The sequence below is a fragment of the Cebus imitator genome, unplaced genomic scaffold, assembly GCF_001604975.1.
Source record: "Cebus imitator isolate Cc_AM_T3 unplaced genomic scaffold, Cebus_imitator-1.0 Scaffold74, whole genome shotgun sequence".
Taxonomy (NCBI): Eukaryota; Metazoa; Chordata; class Mammalia; order Primates; family Cebidae; genus Cebus; species Cebus imitator.
In genome coordinates, this window is record NW_016107389.1 from 4,291,228 (window position 1) to 4,310,994 (window position 19,767).

The window sequence follows — 19,767 nt, forward strand, 5'->3', positions numbered from 1 at the left end:
AAAGTACTGGGATTACAGGTGTGAGCCTGTAATCAGTCACCAAGCTAGGTACTGGGGGTATTAAAATGAATGAAAGTTGGTTATTACCATAAGGAATTTTAAGGAGAGAAACACAGATAAGCCAGTAATTGTAATATAACATGAATAGTGTTGTTTAGGAGTGCAGAGGTGGGAGGGACTTCTGCTTGGAACTCCTAAGTTCCAAGAGAAAAGCCAGGCACTAAAGAGTAGCTTAAACACTTTTTTATTTAAACTACTCTTTAGTGCCTGGCTTTTCTCTGTGCCCTCACTATGCAGTGAATTTTTTCAGTCCTGTACTAATTGAAGTAGTTTCCTAAACTCCATTTTGTCATCTGTTCAATTCTCTTTTAATGAAGTTCTTTATATTTTTAACATGTCTGTCTGCTCATTTTATTCCTTTCCTGAAGAGCTTCCATGCTTATATTTTAGGTAAAGAAAGGAGTTCAGAATCTTTTGTGTAACATCCAAGTCCTGCAGTTCAGTCCGCAGCCCGCCCACTCCTTACTTCCTCCTCCACACACCTCTTTCTCTAGCTACACTGAACTGCTCTCCCCAAACAGGTGTTTTTTAATGTTTGCGCCTATGCCTTGTTCTGTTATTCTTTCTCTGTGAAAAGCTCCTCCCTCATCTCTGCTGTCTGCAGTCATAGTCTGTTTCAAGGTACAGCTCAAGTTCCATGTCTTGCATGAAATCATTTCTTACCCTTCTAGCTATCTCCCAAGTTTGAATACTTTCTTCTTCCAACTCCTCACTTTGTCTTTTTTCTCTTCTATATTGTTAGCTTCCTGTGGGTCAGCCTTGTCGTATTTCTTATGATATTTTTAACCACATAACCTTTTTTTTTTTTTTTTGAGATAGAGTCTCGCTCTGTCACCAAGCTGGAGTGCAGTGGCGTGATCTCGGCTCACTGCAATGTTTGTCTCCGGAGTTCAAACAATTCTCCTGCCTCAGCCTCCCAAGTAGCTGAGATTACAGGTGCATGCCACCACACCCAGCTAATTTTTTGTATTTTCAGTAGAGACGAGGTTTCACCATGTTGACCAGGATGGTCTCAATCTCTTGACTTTGTGATCTGTCCTTCTTAGCCTCCTGAAGTGCTGGGATTACAGGCGTGAGCCACTGTGCCTGGCTTTAACCATATATCCTTAATTACTTTTAGCTATTTTATACTCAGGAATGTTATGAATGTTTGGCTTTGACCTTTTGCTTCTGGATCCTCTTTAGACCTTCAGGTTTGTTTATTTGTCTCGAAATGTTTTAATTCTAGTTCTAGGTCTTCTGGTATCTAGGGCAGCTAGATAGAGCTATGTGTTAAAACTTTTCATTGAACATTAACTGCTTATATGGACTCAATCAAATGTATTGATTAAAGGCATGCATTTTAGAATCAGACAGAACTATGCTGTAGCCCCAGCTCTGTTTTCTCTTGAAAAAGTTACTTAACCTCTCTAAGCCTTAGTTTTGTCATCTTTAAATTAGGCTAAAAATGCTACCTCCTGCTGACAGGTTTTGTGAGAATTAAATAAAGTATTTACCTTAGTGCCTAAAACATAAAAGTGTGGAATAAATGTTAAATTCTTTGTTTTTACCTGTCCCTTCCCTTCCTCCCCCTTCTCCTTTTCCTCCTCTCTCTTATGTTTTCTCCCTAATCCTAATTCCTTTTTCTTCTCCATGAAACATCATTACTGTTTATGAAATTAGTCTATTTTGCTAATATCCAGTTTCTTCACTTTCAGGGTAGTTTTTGTAGATTCAGGAGTTATGGGCACATTCATAATTTTGCATGTGTTAGTGCTCTGGATCACCATCTATAAATTGCTTCATAATGGAATTTTGTCATTCTGGTACTGTCAGTAGTACTCAATTCTCAGCTGTACATAAGTGTTGCATTGATGAAAATCACTTTTTTGGGGGGAAGGCATCAAAATGGTGGCTTATTTTAGCGCTATTTTATTCTTTTATGTAGTAATGTAATACTAACCTAAATTTTAATGTATTTTCCCTACTTTATAAGCAGATTTTAACTCTCAAAATAAGTGGCTGATTCATAGCACCATTGTATTTTATATATTAATGTAATACTAACTAAATTTTAATATATTTTCTGTACTTTGTAGCATAGAAAATTTTAACTCTTTTTGTGCTTTTTTTTTTTGACAAAATGGACATTGATGTAAAATAAGGAAGTATGCTCCCCCAATAAAGCAAGTATACAAAAATCTGTGTTTTAAAATATAGACAGTTTTTAGATAAGTGAAGATGAGAGAATAAGCAAAATAGATATCTTGCTTAATAACATTGTCTTCTCATTCTATTCTTTGCAAAATATCTCTACTTTAACCTTTGACTCCTGCTTCTAAGGAGGGATGTTCATGCAGCCAGTGAATAAGGAGCAGAGGATTCTGCTACATGAGGACCTGGAGGCTCAGTTTGAATAAATCATGTGGACAGTCTTTATTTGTTCAATCATTATTTATTCAACTTCCGTTACCAAGTAGATGTGCAACTGGTGTCATAAAAAAAGATGAAGAAATTGTTACCTTTAGAACATGTAGTGAATTAAGTATGAGAGAAAACATGTCTAAGTAATATTTAAGAAATTATAGAAGTATAAAATACTAGTTTGCAGAGGAAATGGTGATTAAATTAATTTGCTATTAAGAAAGCTGTTTACTGTATTTTATATTTGTTTATATTTCTATAAAAAGGAAGTAAATAGTAGGTTAACTGAACATAAGATGATTATGATAATAAGATTCTCAGTCTTAGTTGATCTGTAACTGTTATCACACTCTCAGTAGGGGCTTTTATAGCTGCTGTTTATATTCATCTCTCAAGACACGAGACTTTTGTTCTCTAGGCATCTGGCCTCTCTGAAGCCTTCTTAATTATAACACTCACTAAAACTTTACTTTTTTTCTTTTTAACATACATGTCCAGCACCCACTCGGAAACTTTACTTTTTTTCTTAACTTTTATTTTAGTTTCAGGGGTACATGTGCAGGTTAAATCTATAGATAAACTATGTGTCATGGGGGTTTTGTGTACATTTTATTGTGTCACCCAGGTAGGTAGCATAGTATCTACTAGGTAATTTTTTGATCCTCATCCTCCTCCCACCCGCCACCCTCAAGTAGGCCTCAATGTCTATTGTTTTCTTCTTTGTGTCCATGAATATTCAGTGTTTAGCTCCCACTTATAAGTGAGAATATGCAGTGTTTGGTTTTCTGTTCTTGCATTACTTGGGATAGTGGTCTCAAGCTCCATGTTGCTGCAGAGGATATGATTTTGTTCTTTTTTATGGCTACATAATATTCCATGGTCTGTATATACCGTATTTTCTTTATCCAGTCTACCACTGATGAGCATTTAGGTTGCTTCAGTGTCTTTCCTGTGGTGAATAGGGCTGCAATTATGGTAGAACAATTTATATTCCTTTGGGTATGTACCTAATGAATGGGGTTGCTGGATAGAATGATAATTCTGTTTTAAGTTCTTTGAGAAATTGCCAAACTGCTTTCCATAGTGGCTGAACTAATTTACATTCTCACCAGCAGTATGTAAGTGTTCCCTTTTCTCTGCAGCCTTGCTGCAGCATCTGTTGTTTTTTTGACATTTTAACAATAGCCATTTTTACTGGTGTGAGATGATATCTCATTGTGATTTTGATTTGTATTTCTCTGATGATTAGTGACATTGAGCATTTTCTTCATATGCTTCTTGGCCATGTGTATGTCTCCTTTTGAAAAGTGTTTATGTCTTTTGCTCACTTTTTAATGGGGTTGTTTTTTGCTTGTAGATTTAAATTTCCTATAGTTTCTGAATAATAGACCTTTGTCAGATGCATAGTTTGCACATATTTTCTCCCATTTTGTAGGTTGTCTCTTTACTCTGTTGGTAAGTTTCTTTTGCTCTGCAGAAGCTTTTTAGTTTAATTAGGTCCCATATGTCAATTTTAATTTTTGTTGCAGTTGCTTTTGGCATTTTCATCATAAAATGTTTTCCAATGTATTTATCTGTAGTGGTGCTTTCTAGGTTATCTTTGAGGGTTTTATAGTTTTAGGTTTTACATTGAAGTTTTTAATCTATCTTGGGTTAATTTTTGTATATGGTATAAGGAAGAGGTCCAATTTCAGTCTTCTACATACAGTTAGCTACTTATCCCAGCACCTTTTTTTCATGCTTGTTTTTGCCAGCTTTGTCAAAGATCAGAAGGTTGTAGGCATGGGGTTTTACTCTATTCGGTACCATTAATCTGTATGTCTGTTTTTGTATCAGTACCATGCTGTTTTGGTTACTGTAGCCTTATAGTATAGTTTGAAGTCTGGTAATGTGTTTGTTCTTTTTGCTTAGAACTGCAGTTGTTATTTGGGCTCTTTTTTGGTTCCATGTGAATTTTAGAATTTTTTTTCTCCGAATTCTGTGAAGAATGCCATTGGTAGTTTGACAGAAATAGGATTGCATCTGTAGATTGTTTTGGATAGTACGGTCATTTTAACAATGTTTACTCTTCCTATCCATGTGATTGGGATGCTTTTCAGCCATTTGTTTGTATCATCTCTGATTTCTTTGAGCAGGGCTTTGTAATTCTCATTGTAGAGATCTTTTACCTCCCTGGTTAGCTATATTCCTAAATATTTTATTATTTTTGTGGCTATTATGAAAGGTATTGTGCTCTTGATTTGGCACTCAGCTTGGACGTTATTGATGTATAGAAATGCTACTGATTTTTGTACATTGATTTTGTATCCTGAAACTTTGCTGAAGTTGTTTATCAGATTTAGGAGCTTTTGGACAGAGATGAGGGGGTTTTCTAGGCAAAAATAATATTGTCTGCAAAAAGAGTTAGTTTAACTTTCTCTCTTCCTATTTGGATGTCTTTTATTTATTTTTTGTTGCCTGATTTCTCTGGCCAGGACTTCCAATACTATGTTAAATAGGAGTGGTGAGAGTGGGCAGACTTGTCATGTTCCACTTCTCAAGGGGAATGTTTTTGGCTTTTGCCCATTTAGTATGGTGTTGGCTGTGGGTTTGGCATAGATGGCTCTTATTATTTTGAGGTAAGTTCCTTCAGTGCCTCATTTGTGAGGATTTTTAACATGAAGGGATGCCGAATTTTATTGAAAGCCTTTTCTGCATCGGTTAATATGATCATGTGGTTTTTGTTTTTAGTTCTCTGTGTGTGATGAATTACATTTATTGAACCAGTCTTGCATCTCAAGTGTAAAACCTATTTGATCAGATTGTGGTGGATTCGCTTTTTGATGTGCTGCTAGATTCGATTTGCTGATACTTTGTTGAGGATTTTTGCGTTTATGTTCACCAAGGAGAGTGGCCTGTAGTTTGCATTTCTTTTAGGTTTTCTAGTTTATGTGCATAGAGGTGTTCATAATAGTCTCTGTTTTTTTTTTTTTTTTCTTTTTTTTTTTTTGGTCTTTCTGTAGGGTTGGTGTTAATGTTCGTTTTGTCATTTTGGATTCTTTATTTGGATTTTCTTTTTTTCTTTATTAGTCTAGCTGGTGGTCTGTCTTATTTTCTTTCAAATAACCAACTTCTGATTTCACATGAAAACTTTTATTGATTATCTAATAGGAGCAAACATATTTAGGTCAGTAGTGTAGTTATTTTATCACATACTACAGTTGATTTAAAAAAATTAGGATGCATTTTTAACAAGTAGGCTTATTTTCTCTAATTACATACATTTTTTATATGTTAGTATATGATGCACCTCATAAAACATACGCAAAACTAGATATCAAAAAAGGAAAAAGTATTTGTGAGATAAAGTCTTTAAAAATATCTTGGTCAGTTATGATAGTATAATGGAGTCTCACTATTATTATTCATTATCTCAAAGCACAGTATATATTTAGGGTAAGATTCCCTGTTAAGGATAGTATGATGAGAATCTACAGTTTAAGAAATCTTGCTAATTTGTTTACTGCTCTAGGCATGCCCTCTGGGGCACAGGTCTCTGAAACTCTCATCTAAAGACGTTTATTCTTGGGAGTATCTCTGAATCTGTTCTGTTGTGGGATGCTGCCCAATTCGCAAAAATAAAAAAAATGTGTATACAAGTATATTTAAAACATATAGATATAGATATAGATATCACTGTTGTAGGATAGTACAACTTCACACTGTGATTAAAAAATCGCAACAGTGGTTTTTTTCTAAGTCTATCCTTCCTCCACTCCTGAAGCCAGTTATGAGAATCTAGTAAGGAAAACAATTTTGGTGGGTATGGGAATATTATTATTTATACTTGAAGCAGTCAGACATGGAAGATGTTACCTACTTCTATTTTGGAGATGAAAATGTATTATAATATTAATAATGTAAAGCTGTACTTTTATTTTTATGAATATATAGTTTCAGAAATTTAAAATGACTTTATCTACAGATCATTTGAGTTTCTTTAAAAAGACAGCAGAGGGCACTATGGTATTTAGTTTTCCAAAGCCAGTTTTAAAATTGGAAATTTTTTGCCATTTTTATGTGCAATGCAGTGTATTCAACTAGTTCAGTGAAAAACTATGAAACTTTTTGTTCTTTACTTTTTCACTCTGTTGGGAGCATAAAAATTCTGTTGAGTGTTGGTAAATTTGAGCTGCACTATTTTTCTGGGTTCCACATTTGCTTTTGTTTAGAAGGTAAAATAAATCCTTTAAAAAGAGTACTTGTAAATCTGTTCACTAACTTTTAAAGTTTACTTATTTAAGATTATCTTGATTATAATCAGTACTTTGAGAAAAAAGCTTTCAGTGAATATTATATAAGAATTTCAATTAAAGTTTTAAAAGATGTTTTTGTAGGTCATAGCATTTCTAGTCATATGTCAGATATAATTTTATTAGCCCACAGACTGTCAGAGATAGTATGCCTAGAGTGATACATTACATTTGTATTACAGCATTTGTTTAGGAAGCGAGTCAGTCTCAGTGTGACAGGAAGCCCATGTATTTATTTCTACATCCTTAATGAGAAAAGAAGAAAAAGCTTATTTCATAAAATATCCTTGGGGAAATGATTTGAAAGTTTCATTTATATTTTAAGACTGTAATGAACATTAATTGGGTTGTATAGGTTTTAAAGAAGGTAAACCCCCTGAGCGGAAAAACACATTGTAAATACATTATAAAAATAGAGAAGGGAAAAATCTCAGCACCTATTTTGGCCTTTCTGTTGTTAATTAACTCAAAATAATAGCCAGAATGTTTGTCTGTAGTGCAGGAGTTATTCCCCAAAACTTATTGCCTTTTTGTTACCAGTTTTATGAGGGACGAAATTGAAAATCTGTGACTTGCCCAAGGTCCCACAGCAAGATGATAACACTGCCAGTGATATTTTAATAGTTATTTCCCAAGCCTATACCCAATTTACCAGTTTGTATTCCTTTAGATATTAATTTTTATTCCTCATGTCTATATAAATTCTAGAAGTAGTTTGATTTAAAAAACAAATACTCATTATTTATAAATAATCAGTTTATATATATAATTATGTGGCATTTTTTGCCTGTCAAAAAATGCCACATAATTATATATATAAACTGATTATTTGTATATATAATAGTATATATATATATATATATATATATATATATATAATTTGTATATATAATAGTTCATGGGAAGCAAGGAACTTTTTTTTTTTTTTTTAAGAGATAGGGGTCTTTCTGTGTTGTCCAGGCTGAAGTGCTATTCACTGAGTGTACTACTACAGCCTCAAAAGTGGACTCAAGTAATCCTTCTGCCTCAGCCTCCTGAGTAGCTGGGATTACAGGTGCACACTACTGTGCCTGGAGAAGCAAGGAACTTTAAAAAAATTATTTCTGGCACAGTGAGAACAAATAAGCTCCATGAGGGTAGAAATCTTTGTTCATTTTATTGTCCCAAGTGACTAATATCTGGCACTTGGGTATGCAGTAAATATTTGAATAAAAATTTGTTGAGTTTATAAATTATTCAATCCATTATTAATTTAAATATTTAAACTTTCTAGAGAGGTTTTAGAAGTGAGGAGAGCAGTAACTCTGCACTTACCTACTAGTTTAGGAAGAGATGGTGTTTTAACAGTTGGTCAGCTAATCACCACTATCATGCATGCAGAGCATTGTCGGGGAGGAAAGATTGATAGTAAGGTAATAAGCAGAAATACATCTCATAAAGAAATTTGCTAAATGTAAAACTAGTTGAAATGTTTTAAGTAACTACAGTTTTATTAGTTTGAAGTAATTGTAATTAAAATTAGGCTAATAAATATAATATGCTTTAAAATAAATAGGTAATGATGTTTTGTGAGCATATAAAATCGTGAGTCAAACCAATTAGTTTTACCTTAAATCACACTTACAATGTTTACACATAAATTGCTTAGCTATTTTTTTGTAACTACTTTTTTCAGTTAATATTTTTGCGTTTTATGTGCGATCACTTATCAAAAATGATCACAAAGTATAAAAAAGGAAGACCTGACACTCTGAATTTCATTTGTAATACAGATGTATTATAAATACTAGACAGGGCATAAAGAAGAAATCAAACTTTGATAAATAAGAAAATGAAAGCGTGGGATAGAACATTGTATAGGAGGAGAAAAGCATTCTANAAATTGAATAGTCTCATTTCTTTTACCATAAAACTCTTCCTTTTAAAAAGAAAAATCAGACAAAATAAAGTATTTCTATAGGCTAACCCTCTTTGTAAGATGTTTCTTCAGGCTGGGCATGGTGGCTCATGCCTGTAATTTCAGCACTTTGGGAGTCTGAGGAGGGTGGATCACTTGAGGCCAGGAGTTCGAGAAACCCCATCTCTTCAAAAAAATCCAAAAATACATTCATTATTCAAATACAGAAATTAGCCAGGTGTGGTGGTGCACACCTGTAATCTCAGCTTCTCAGGAGGCTGAGGCAAGAGAATTGCTTGAACCCGGGAGGCGGCGGTTGCAGTGAGCCAAGATCATGCCACTGCACTCCACCCTGTGTGACAGAGTGACACCTGTCTCAAAAAAAAAAAAAAAAAAAGATATTTCTTTATGTATTCAGCAATATCTATTGAGCGCCTTCTATACCATTTGCTGGGGATATAGCAGTGAAAAAGATAGACTAAGTTCTTGCCTCCATGTAGCTTATATTATAGAGAAGGAAACCCACATTCAAATAACATAATGTCAAATAGTTGTAAAATGCCGTGAAGAAAAATCTATCAGAATAAGGGAATAGAGAGTGATAGTGAGAGAAGAGGTGGATCGTTTGATTGATTGCCAGGGTCAGTCTGTCTGCCTGTCCCTCTCTCTCTCTCTCTCTCTCTCTCTCTCCCTCTCTCTCCCTCCTTCGCCCAGGCTGGAGTGCAGTGCTATGATCATAGCTCACTGCATTCTCAAAGAACTTGGTTTCAACTATCTTCCTGCTTCAACCTCCCAAGTAGCTGGGACTACAGGTGTGCACCACCATGTCTGGCTCATTTTAAAATTTTTAGTAAAGATGAGACCTTGCTGATTACAGGCATAAGCCACCATGCCCAACCTTGGATTATTTTAGAATGGAGCACTGAAGCAAAGACCTGGACTAAGTGAATCATTAAGTTCTGCAGATATCTGGGATAAGATACCAGGCAGAGCACCAGTTACTAGACATTCAGGTGCATAAGACTACTTTAGGCCATACCTAATACCAGAAGGATATAGGCCAGGAGCCACAACTTGCATGTGTGGCATTGTAGAGCATTCCTTTTCTGCTGGCATCCTTGTGGCAGTCTGGCATAACAGTCCAGCTCAGATGGAAGGTGATATGTTCCACACTAGGCAGATATGATAGCCTAATAGCTTTATGCCCACAGGAGCCAACCTCTTAGGTAACAACCCTCTAGAAAGTTTCTAGGGTTCCAATTTAGGGAAGCCCAAAGTATGGTCTCATCATAGGGTCTTTATAGGTCTCCAGCCCGTATGCATTCTATCTACCAGTCAGGGGTCATTGAAATCACATACAGTATTGCTTAGCAATGTAGGTTTCATGTTGCCGGGGTAACAGAGCTAGTTAGTTAAGCAAAGATCAAATTTTCAAGCAGAGGGAAGGGCTTTGGATAAGCCCTTTTGTCCATAGCCTTGTTTTTTATTATTCTTTAATTACTACTTCTCACAAAAGTTGATCAAGCTTTGGCAGCCTTCAGGTGTGGACAGGAATGGATAAGTGGGCGGGCTATAGATACGAATGAATTTTTTCACTTGAAAAAAAAAAAAAAAGCGCACTGGAGCAGACACCTCTAGAGCCTTGCACATCAAACTGTGGTCTTCACATATTTCACCCCCTCACTCCTTACCCACCAGCAGCATCAGCACCACCTAGGAATTTGTTAGAAATGTACATTCTCAGGTTTACTGAATCAGAAGCTCTGAGGGCTGGGGCTCTGCTTTCTAGTATAATGAGTCCTATAGGTGATTCTGATAACAGCAAAAGTTTGGGAATCACTGTACTAGGGGATACAAAATTAAATGAAAACCCTGCTCTTAGAGGGTTCACCATCTAGAAGTGAGAGAAAGATATGAAAACAAAATTTTGTGGTATGTGGCCAAGTGTTTAACTAGAAGTATTAATAGGAATCTAAAGGAAATGCATATGACTAAAATAAAAGAAAGTGAATTCAGCCCTGAGAGTAACAGAGACTTACAAACAAGATGAGAGGTGTGTCCTGGAGCATAAACAATGTGGTCCTGGTTGGATACTGTACTTAAAATAATGTTGTAAATATTGCACAGATTTATAAGTTAAAGACTTGCTGTTGTGGGCTAAGAATCTAACCAGTTCCAGACAACCAACTTTGAAATAGACTTTTGGAGCAGAGTTTGTAATTGTTCTTAAAGTTTCCAGGATACGAAGATAACTTGATTTTTGTAGAGAGTTATATTTAGTTATTTCAACTTTCTATTATTTTCTTTTTCTTTTTTTTGAGACAGGATATTGCCCTGTCACCCAGGTTGGAGTGCAGTGGTACAGTCATAGTTCACTGCAGCCTCAATCTCCTGGGCTCAAGTGATCCTCTGGCCTCAGCCTCCCAAGTAGCTAGGACTGCAGGTGCCCACCATCATGCCCGGCATCTTGCTGTGTTCCCAGGCTGGTCTTGAACTCTTGTGCTCAAGCCATCTGCCTGCCTTGGTCTCCCAAAGTGCTAGGATTACAGATATGAATCACTATACTTGGCTCTTATTTAGATATTCAAAGCTGCATTTTAAAAGGCTGAAATATTATAGTTTGATTTATTATTTAAAAGAATTCCATACCCAGTGGCTCACGCCTGTAATTCCAGCACTTTGGGAGACCAAGGCAGGAGGATAATTTGAGACCAGCTTGGGCAACATGGCAAGACCCTGTCTCTACAAAAAAATAAAAAATTAGCCAAATGTGGTGGTGTGCACCTCTAGTTCCACCTGCTACTTGGGAGCGTGAGGTGGGAGGATTGTTTGAGCTTGGGAGTTAGAGGCTGTAGTGAGCTGTGATTGTGCCATTGCACCCCAGCCCCAGTCTGGGGGACAGAGTGAGACCTGTCTCAAAAAAGAAAAAAATTCATCTCATTTGACATTTTCTTTGAGTTCATTGAGGATAATTTAACAGTTTTTGTAGAATGTTTAAAAAGGGCAGTTCAAATAAGTTGATTTTGTGATACTATTGAGGAACTTCAGTTATATTGAGGTTTTATATAGTTCTAAAAATCCCCAAAGTGAATTGAAGTTAGACTCACTTTAATAACAAATATTGCATAACACATTTGATGAATGATAATATATATTATAAAAACATAGTATAATAGGTAGCTCATTACCAAAGGTTAGAAATCAGCCTTTTGCATAGGCAGGGACTTCATGACTAAAATACCAAAAGCACTGGCAACAAAAGCCAAAATAGACAAATGGGACCTAATCAAACTCCAGAGCTTCTGCACTGCAAAAGAAACAGTCGTTAGAGTGAATCAGCAACCAACAGAATGGGAAAAAATTTTTGCAATCTACCCATCTGACAAAGGGCTAATATCCAGAATCTACAAAGAACTGAAATAGATTTACAAGAAAAAAACAGAAACAGCCCCATTCAAAAGTGGGCAAAGGATATGAACAGACACTTTACAAAAGAAGACATATATGAAGCCAACAAACATATGAAAAAGCGCTCATCATCACTGGTCATTAGAGAAATGCAAATCAAAACCACATTGAGAAACCATCTCACATCAGTTAGAATGGCGATCATTAAAAAATCTGGATACAACAGATGCTGGAGAGTATGTGGAGAAATAGGAACAATTTTATACTGTTGGTGGGAGTGTAAATTAGTTAAATCATTGTGGAAGACAGTGTGGCGATTTCCTCAAGGACCTAGAAATAGAAATTCCATTTGACCCAGCAATCCCATTACTGGGTATATATCCAAAAGATTATAAATCATTCTACTATAAGGACACATGCACACAAATGTTCATTGCAGCACTGTTTACAATAGCAAACAACCCAAATGCCCATCGATGCTAGATGGACAGGGAAAATGTGCACATATACATCATGGAATATTATGCAGCCATAAAAAAACGGTGAATTCATGCCCTTTGTAATGACATGGATGAACCTGGAAACCATCATTCTTAGCAAACTGACACAAGAACAGAAAATCAACACTGAATGTTCTTACTCATAGGTCGGTGTTGAACAATGAGAACACATAGACACAGGGAGGGGAACGTCACACACTGAGGTCTGTTGGAGGGGAAATAGAGGAAGGACAGCAGGGGGTGGGGAGTTGGGGAGAGATAGCATCGGGAGAAATGCCAGTTATAGGTGATGGGGAGGAAGGCAGCAAATCACACTGCCATGTATGTACTTATACAACAGTCTTGCATGTTCTTCACATGTACCCCAAAACCTAAAATGCAATTAAAAAAATAGAGACCAAAACAAATAACCAGGACAACAAAATGTAGAGATATTGAGATAATGCAAGAAGTAAAATAAATAAATAATAAAACTGTTAAAGATAATCTTCAGAGAGAGAAAGGAAGTTATGTGCTTATGAAATAATACAGAGCCCTTGAAAATTGAACATATAGCAGGAGCAAAACTTTAATAAACGAGTTGGAAGATGAAATTGAAGACTCTGAGGAAGAAGAACCAAAAGACAAGAAGATGGAAATTGAAGAGGAAAAAAAATAAGGAAGTTGTTGGATCACCGCAGAATGTCCAATATCTACCTATAATGTGATATCCTCCATGGCAAGGATTCTGTATGTTTGATCATTGCCTAGAATAGAACCAGACACACAGTAGGTCATCAATAAATAGTTCTGCAAGAAATCAATTTCTAGAGCCTAAGGATCCACTCAGAACAGGATGGGGAAAGACTTATGCCAACACACATGATTGTGAAACTTCAGAACATCAGAGACAAAGGGATCTTCAAAGCTTCTGGAGAGGAGAAAAAGCACGTATTTAAGGATCAAGAGTCAGACTGGCTTTGAACTTTCAAATAGCAAAGTTGGAAACATTACATACCAGTTAGGAGTCATCCTGCGCTTTTTATACATTCTTTCAAATGCCCAATGATACAAAGAAACCTACTTCATTCACGCCCAATGACAGAGCAATCTTGAATATCTTGCAAGATTATACCTTATTTGCAAGCACATACATGAAATAAATTCTTTCAAAATACTGTCGTCGAAAATGATTAGCAAAGCAAGTTCACGTCAAAAGTTTTGTGGCTTGATATTAACTCTTTGGTGCTAAATTAAAATGAAACCCATTTATCAAAAAAAATCAGCCTTTTAGGTAAAATATTATTAGGGCAACACAGGATACTATCATATTAGGATTTTTATCTGTAAAAGATTAAAGTTGGCTGAGTATGGTGGCTCACGCCTGTAATTCCAGTGATAGGAACAGGAGCCAGAGAAATTCTAGGCAGAAAAGGGCGAGGTCCCTGGTGAAGCCCCACCCTCCAGCCTGTAACTGTGCCCCAAAGTGAGAACATGCATTTCTTTTTTCCCGCTTGAATGCTGCCTTTTCAGAAACCACACATGGCCCATTCCACTCCCATCCTGTACACAGAAAACCCCCTGACTCAACCGACAAGAGAGAAGAGAAGGGGAGAGGAGGAAAGGCAGCTGTACAGTGGAGACTGCAGTTTGACGTTGGAGAAAAGTAGCTTGACTTGAGTGGGATGGCTGACAGCATTGCTTCAGAGAGGAATCTAGCCAGGGACAGCCGGACTCCAGGGAAGATCACTTTCCCACTCCATCCCTCTTCCAGCTTTCCCTCCCACTGAGAGCCTCTTTCATTAGCAATAAAATCCTCCATGTTTACCACCCTTCAATTAATTCAGGTGACCTGATTTTTCCTGGATGCCAAACAAGAGCTTGGGTGCCACAGGTGCTGGTGTAAAGCTCCGTAACACACACCCTCTAGGGCTTCAGGGGTTGAGAGCTATGGGCTGAGTAAGCAAGGCACTCCTGTCATGAGGTCTGGAAAGGGGTCAAGGAAAATTTTCTGTTTCACCAGCACTTTGAGAGGCTGAGGTGGGCCGATAACTGGAGGTCAGAGGTTCGAGACCAGCCTGGCCAACATGGTGAAACCCTTTCTCTCTAAAAATACAAAAAATTAGCTGGGTGTGGTGACATGTGCCTGTAATCCCAGCCATTCAGGAGGCTGTGACACTAGAATCACTTGAACCCGGGAGGCAGAGGTTGCAGTGAGCTGAGATTGTGCCACTGCACTCTAGCCTGGTAACAGAGTGAAATTCGTTTTGTTTTTTTTTTTTTTTTAAAGAGATTAAAGCTAATGTTTGTGGACTCACAGCTTTTCTTTAGTCAAAATTTGAATAGATTTTAAAAAGTTCAAAGTCAAACTCACCCACCACAAAAATCCCACCCACCACATTGGAATACTATTAGGATATAGATACGTTATTTAAATTTGCCTGGTTATGTTGGAGAAACATCAGTTTTTACTTGATTCTTCAGTTGCATGATCTATTTATTTTTTGAATCGTTTTAGTTTATGGTTTTGATTAACTTAATATAAAGAATCAGAATCTTATTTTTTAGAATTTGAATGTACCTCATCCTGTTCCTCTTTCTACTGAGTAAGGAATCCTTTCTTATAGTCATCCTGTTCCTCTTTCTACTGAGTAAGGAATCCTTTCTTATAGCAGTCCTCTATCTGTTTGTCAGTGCACCCAGTTCCATCAATTGCCGTTTGCCCCTCTTTTGAGTTTCCTCTTGTGACCACAGAAAGACTTTCCATCTCATAAATCTCCTCATATTCCTGAGAGGAAATCGAGTGTGGGGCAGAACAATCATACCAAATCATCTCAGAAGTCACTGGAAATCAGGTGTATTGATTTTTCTTGGGTTAATCTTTCCTTCCAAGTTCAGTGGGGTTGGAAAGAAAAGGTGGGGTCATATATCATGTGATTTTACTTCTGGCTAAGATATTTAGATCATTTCTTCAGAGCATAGATTTGGCAGTTTCTTACAGAATGAGAGGCTATATATAATAGATGTTTGAGCCAATTTACCCACACTCTATGATTTATTAATAAACATTTTTTTAGCCTCAGTCTAAAATTCCACATAAGTAAAGTTGAGGAAAGAGTTGACAGTGATCAGCTTTGTAGTAGTGTGTATGCTATTTATTGGAAATTCCATTTACAAACAAATAACATTTGTTTGTATAATATTGTAATGGCATATAACATTGGCCTGTAATCATTTGTGAAAAATTTACTCCCATATCTGGACTCTGGCTGCCTAATGAATTTCACATTATAAATATGCATACCAAATATAAGATTTAATGGTAAAATATAAATGTTTATTCATACAGTACCTTTGGAGGGACACATAAAAAACTCATCATTGGTTGCCCCTAAAGGAAGAGAATACCATAGGCTGAAGGGCAGAGATAAGAAGTATACCCTTTAATTCTATCTGAACTTTGTACTATGTATAAGAGTTACCTAAACAATAGTAAAGCACTAAAAAGCAAGTAAAATGAAAATGACAGTGTAAACAGTAACAAAGGATAAGTTAAATGGGAAAGGCAAATGCTCTTTTAGTATACTCTAGCCAAATATAATTTGGTTATGCCTATTTGAGTTTATTCTCACAATTGATAAACCCTCTGTATTGATTGATGGCTAAGTCTGATTAGTATTTTTCTCTAGATGGTATTTGTATTTTAATATTTTATCATCTTATTGTTTACTCAACTTCAAATGATATAGAAGGGTTGCCAGGTTTCTCTCTGATGTGGGATCTCTTCTTGATTTGGAATGCAAATTAGAAGTGTCTTTTTTGAATAAAGGGACCAGGTGACTTATAAGTATTCTTTCTCTAAATATAACTAAGATAAGATATTTTTTTGAGGTGCATTAATCTACGTAAGTGGTAAAGAATTTACTTGAATCTTCTCTAAATTCTCATGTCTAAAGTCTGATTGATTAAATTCATTCTTGGTATTTTATTTTGAAAAGAAGTCAGCTTTAGCAAACCTCTTTGTATAAATGCAGTGGGATTAAGTTCATTTTAAGAAATTGTTATTGTATTTTAAAAATTTACCAGTTTTATTTTTCTTTTTACCTTTTAGCCGGCCTCAGAAAGTGTGTTTGTGTCCATTTCTCCCAGCGCACCCTCTGCCTATCTCTACCCACTTGTATATTATTCAGCATCCAGCAGAGGTAAGATTTTGTAAAATACACCATTTCAAACAGAATGTGAGTCCACAAGAGGAAACACCAAGATAAACATGCTTATCCTCACCAGCTCTTTAGCATTTCTGAAAAGAAGTTGATGATAAATGCTTTCTCTTTTGGAAAAGATAGTTTCTTTTTAATTTCATATGATAGTATAGAATCATGTGCTCTAGACAGAGATAACATTTCATAAAATCTGTGTTACTGAATAGTATAGAAATTTAAAACTCCAACAATTTTGTATGAAGAAAAAATGAGATTTGTGAGTAAAGAGCTAAGAAAATCATTGCTTTTTAAATTTTGGTCATAGCTTATGTTCCTTGATGTCTTTTCTTGCTACAGTAGAGGTAACTTTGGCAATTTTAGTCTTACAGTGTGAATGTATAAAGAAATTTTTGGTTTATTTTAGATGAATAGAAGGAACATGTATATTTTATAATGCATACTATATGTAAAGATTTTAAAATCAGTAGTCTCTTGTACTGGTAAAATTATGCGTATGTGCCAGTGTATATGTGTGTTTGTAACTCTTGATCAGCTGTGTAATGAAGCGGGGAGGAAGGAGGTCATAGAAAACCATAAATTATAATTAATACAAAACTACTCAATGCATACTATGAAATGTATTTAGTGCAAATTATAGTTAAAAGTCTTTCAGTATTTAGGAACTGAGGACATCATAGACACAATCAGGCTTTCTAAGAAGGTATAATTATTTTTTAAATTTGTAAAGTCTGTGTCACTTGAAGACTTTAACAGAGACATGAAAGAAATTAATCGGCCAGGCGTGGTGGCTCATGCCTGTAATCCCAGCACTTTGGGAGGTTGAGGCGGGTGAATCATGAGGTCAGGAGATTGATACCGTCCTGGCCGACATGATAAAACGCCATATCTACTAAAAATACAAAAATTAGCTGTATACTTGTAGTCCCAGCTGCTCAGAAGGCTGAGGCAGGAGAATTGCTTGAACCTGGGAGGCAGAGGTTCCAGTGAGCCGAGATTGCATCACTGCACTCCAGCCTGGGTGACAGAGCAAGACTGTGTCTCAAAAAAAAAAGGCCGGGCGCGGTGGCTCAAGCCTGTAATCCCAGCACTTTGGGAGGCCGAGGCGGGTGGATCACGAGGTCAAGAGATCGAGACCATCCTGGTCAACATGGTGAAACCCCGTCTCTACTAAAAATACAAAAAATTAGCTGGGCATGGTGGTGCGTGCCTGTAATCCCAGCTACTCAGGAGGCTGAGGCAGGAGAATTGCCTGAACCCAGGAGGCGGAGGTTGCGGTGAGCCGAGATCGCGCCATTGCACTCCAGCCTGGGTAACAAGAGTGAAACTCCGTCTCAAAAAAAAAAAAAAAAAAATTTCTTTCAAATGATAAAACACTTTTTTTTTTTTTTGAAGTAGAGTCTCCCTCTGTCACCCAGGCTGGAGTGCAGTGGCACAGTCTCAGCTCACTGCAATCTCTGCCTCCCAGGACAAGCAATTCTCATGCCTCAGACTTAAAAACACTTTTTCTTTTATTGCAAAGTGTTAACTACTCCATTTGGTGGGCGGCCTTTTCCTCAGTCTTAACAGCATCATGCTTTTGTCAGGATTTTGACAATTTAGTCACTAGCACTATTTTATTGCAGTTAAACTTAAGACATGTACAGCTCAAATTTATGTAAAATGATAGCTTGTTGGCCATAGCAGTTTTGGTTAAAACCTGACGTTTGAGGCTAGCAGCAAACTCAAAGCCTGACTTTTGAGGAGGCCTGACTTTGGGAGGCTGAGGAAGGAGGATCATTTGAGTCTATGAGTTTGAGATTAGCCTGGGCAACATTAGCGAGACCCACCATCTCTACAAATTAAAAAAAATTAGCCAAGTGTGGTGGTGCATGTCTATAGGCCTAGCTACTTGGGAGGCTAAGGTAGGAGGATCCCTTCTGCCCAGGAGTTTTAGGCTGCAGTGAGCTCTGATTGTGGCACTGCATTCCAGCCTGGGCTACACAGCAAGACCCTATCTTAAAAAAAAAAAAAAATCCAAATCACTTGAGATTTGATGGCAAATACTGCGTTCATTTTGCAGTATATACAATATGGTGCCTTTTCATTGTATGGCTTCAGATATAACATAGCTTTTTTAATGTGGGTATTTCATTGATTTGTGACAATGTTAATATTTTCTTTCTATTTTTTATAGAGCCGAGTTTTACTGTGTTGCCCAGGCTGATCTTGAACTCCTGGCCTCAAGTGATCCTCTTGCCTCAGCCTCCCACAGTGCTAAGATTGCAGGCATGAGCCATCATGCTTAGCCTTTTTAAAAAAAAAGTTTTCAAAAATTTATATATATGTATTTTACTGCATTTCAGGTTCTGCCGTACATGTAAAGAACATGCAGGATTGTTGCATAGGTACATACATGGCAGTGTGGTTTGCTGCCTCCATCCCCATCACCTGTATCTGGTATTTCTCCCCATGTTATCCCTCCCGAACTCCCTCCTCCACACTGTGCCTCCCCGAGTCCCCCCCAACAGACCTCAGTGTGTGATGCTTCCCTCCCTGTGTCCATGTGTTCTCATGTTCAACACCCACCTATGAGTGAGAACATGTGGTGCTTGATTCTCTGTTCCTGTGTCAGTTTGCTGAGAATAATGGCTTCCAGGTTCATCCATGTCCCTACAAAGGACACGAACTCACCGTTGTTTATGGCTGCATAGTATTTCATGGTGTATATGTGCCACATTTTCCCTGTCCAGTCTATCATTGATGGGCATTTGGGTTGATTCCACATCTTTGCTATTGTAAATAGTGCTGCAGTGAACATTTGTGTGCATGTGTCCTTATAATAGAATGATTTATAATCCTTTGGATATATAGCCAGTAATGGGATTTCTGGGTCAAATGGAATTTCTATTTCTAGGTCCTTGGGGAATCACCACACTGTCTTCCACAATGGTTGAACTAATTTAAACTCCCACCAACAGTGTAAAATTGTTCCTATTTCTCCACATCCTCTCCAGCATCTGTTGTCT

General features: G+C 36.8%; 1 protein-coding gene across 3 annotated transcripts in view; it reads left to right on the forward strand.

The window, feature by feature from the left end:
- DTWD2 (DTW domain containing 2) overlaps nucleotides 1-19,767 on the forward strand; it is a 174,477-nt gene that overhangs the window by 25,324 nt on the left and 129,386 nt on the right. For all 3 annotated transcript variants that reach the window (XM_037739738.1, XM_017531884.2, XM_017531885.2), the window contains exon 2: nucleotides 16,651-16,741. In XM_037739738.1, the coding sequence (XP_037595666.1) occupies nucleotides 16,651-16,741 (91 nt within the window). The remainder of the gene's footprint in view (nucleotides 1-16,650; nucleotides 16,742-19,767) is intronic.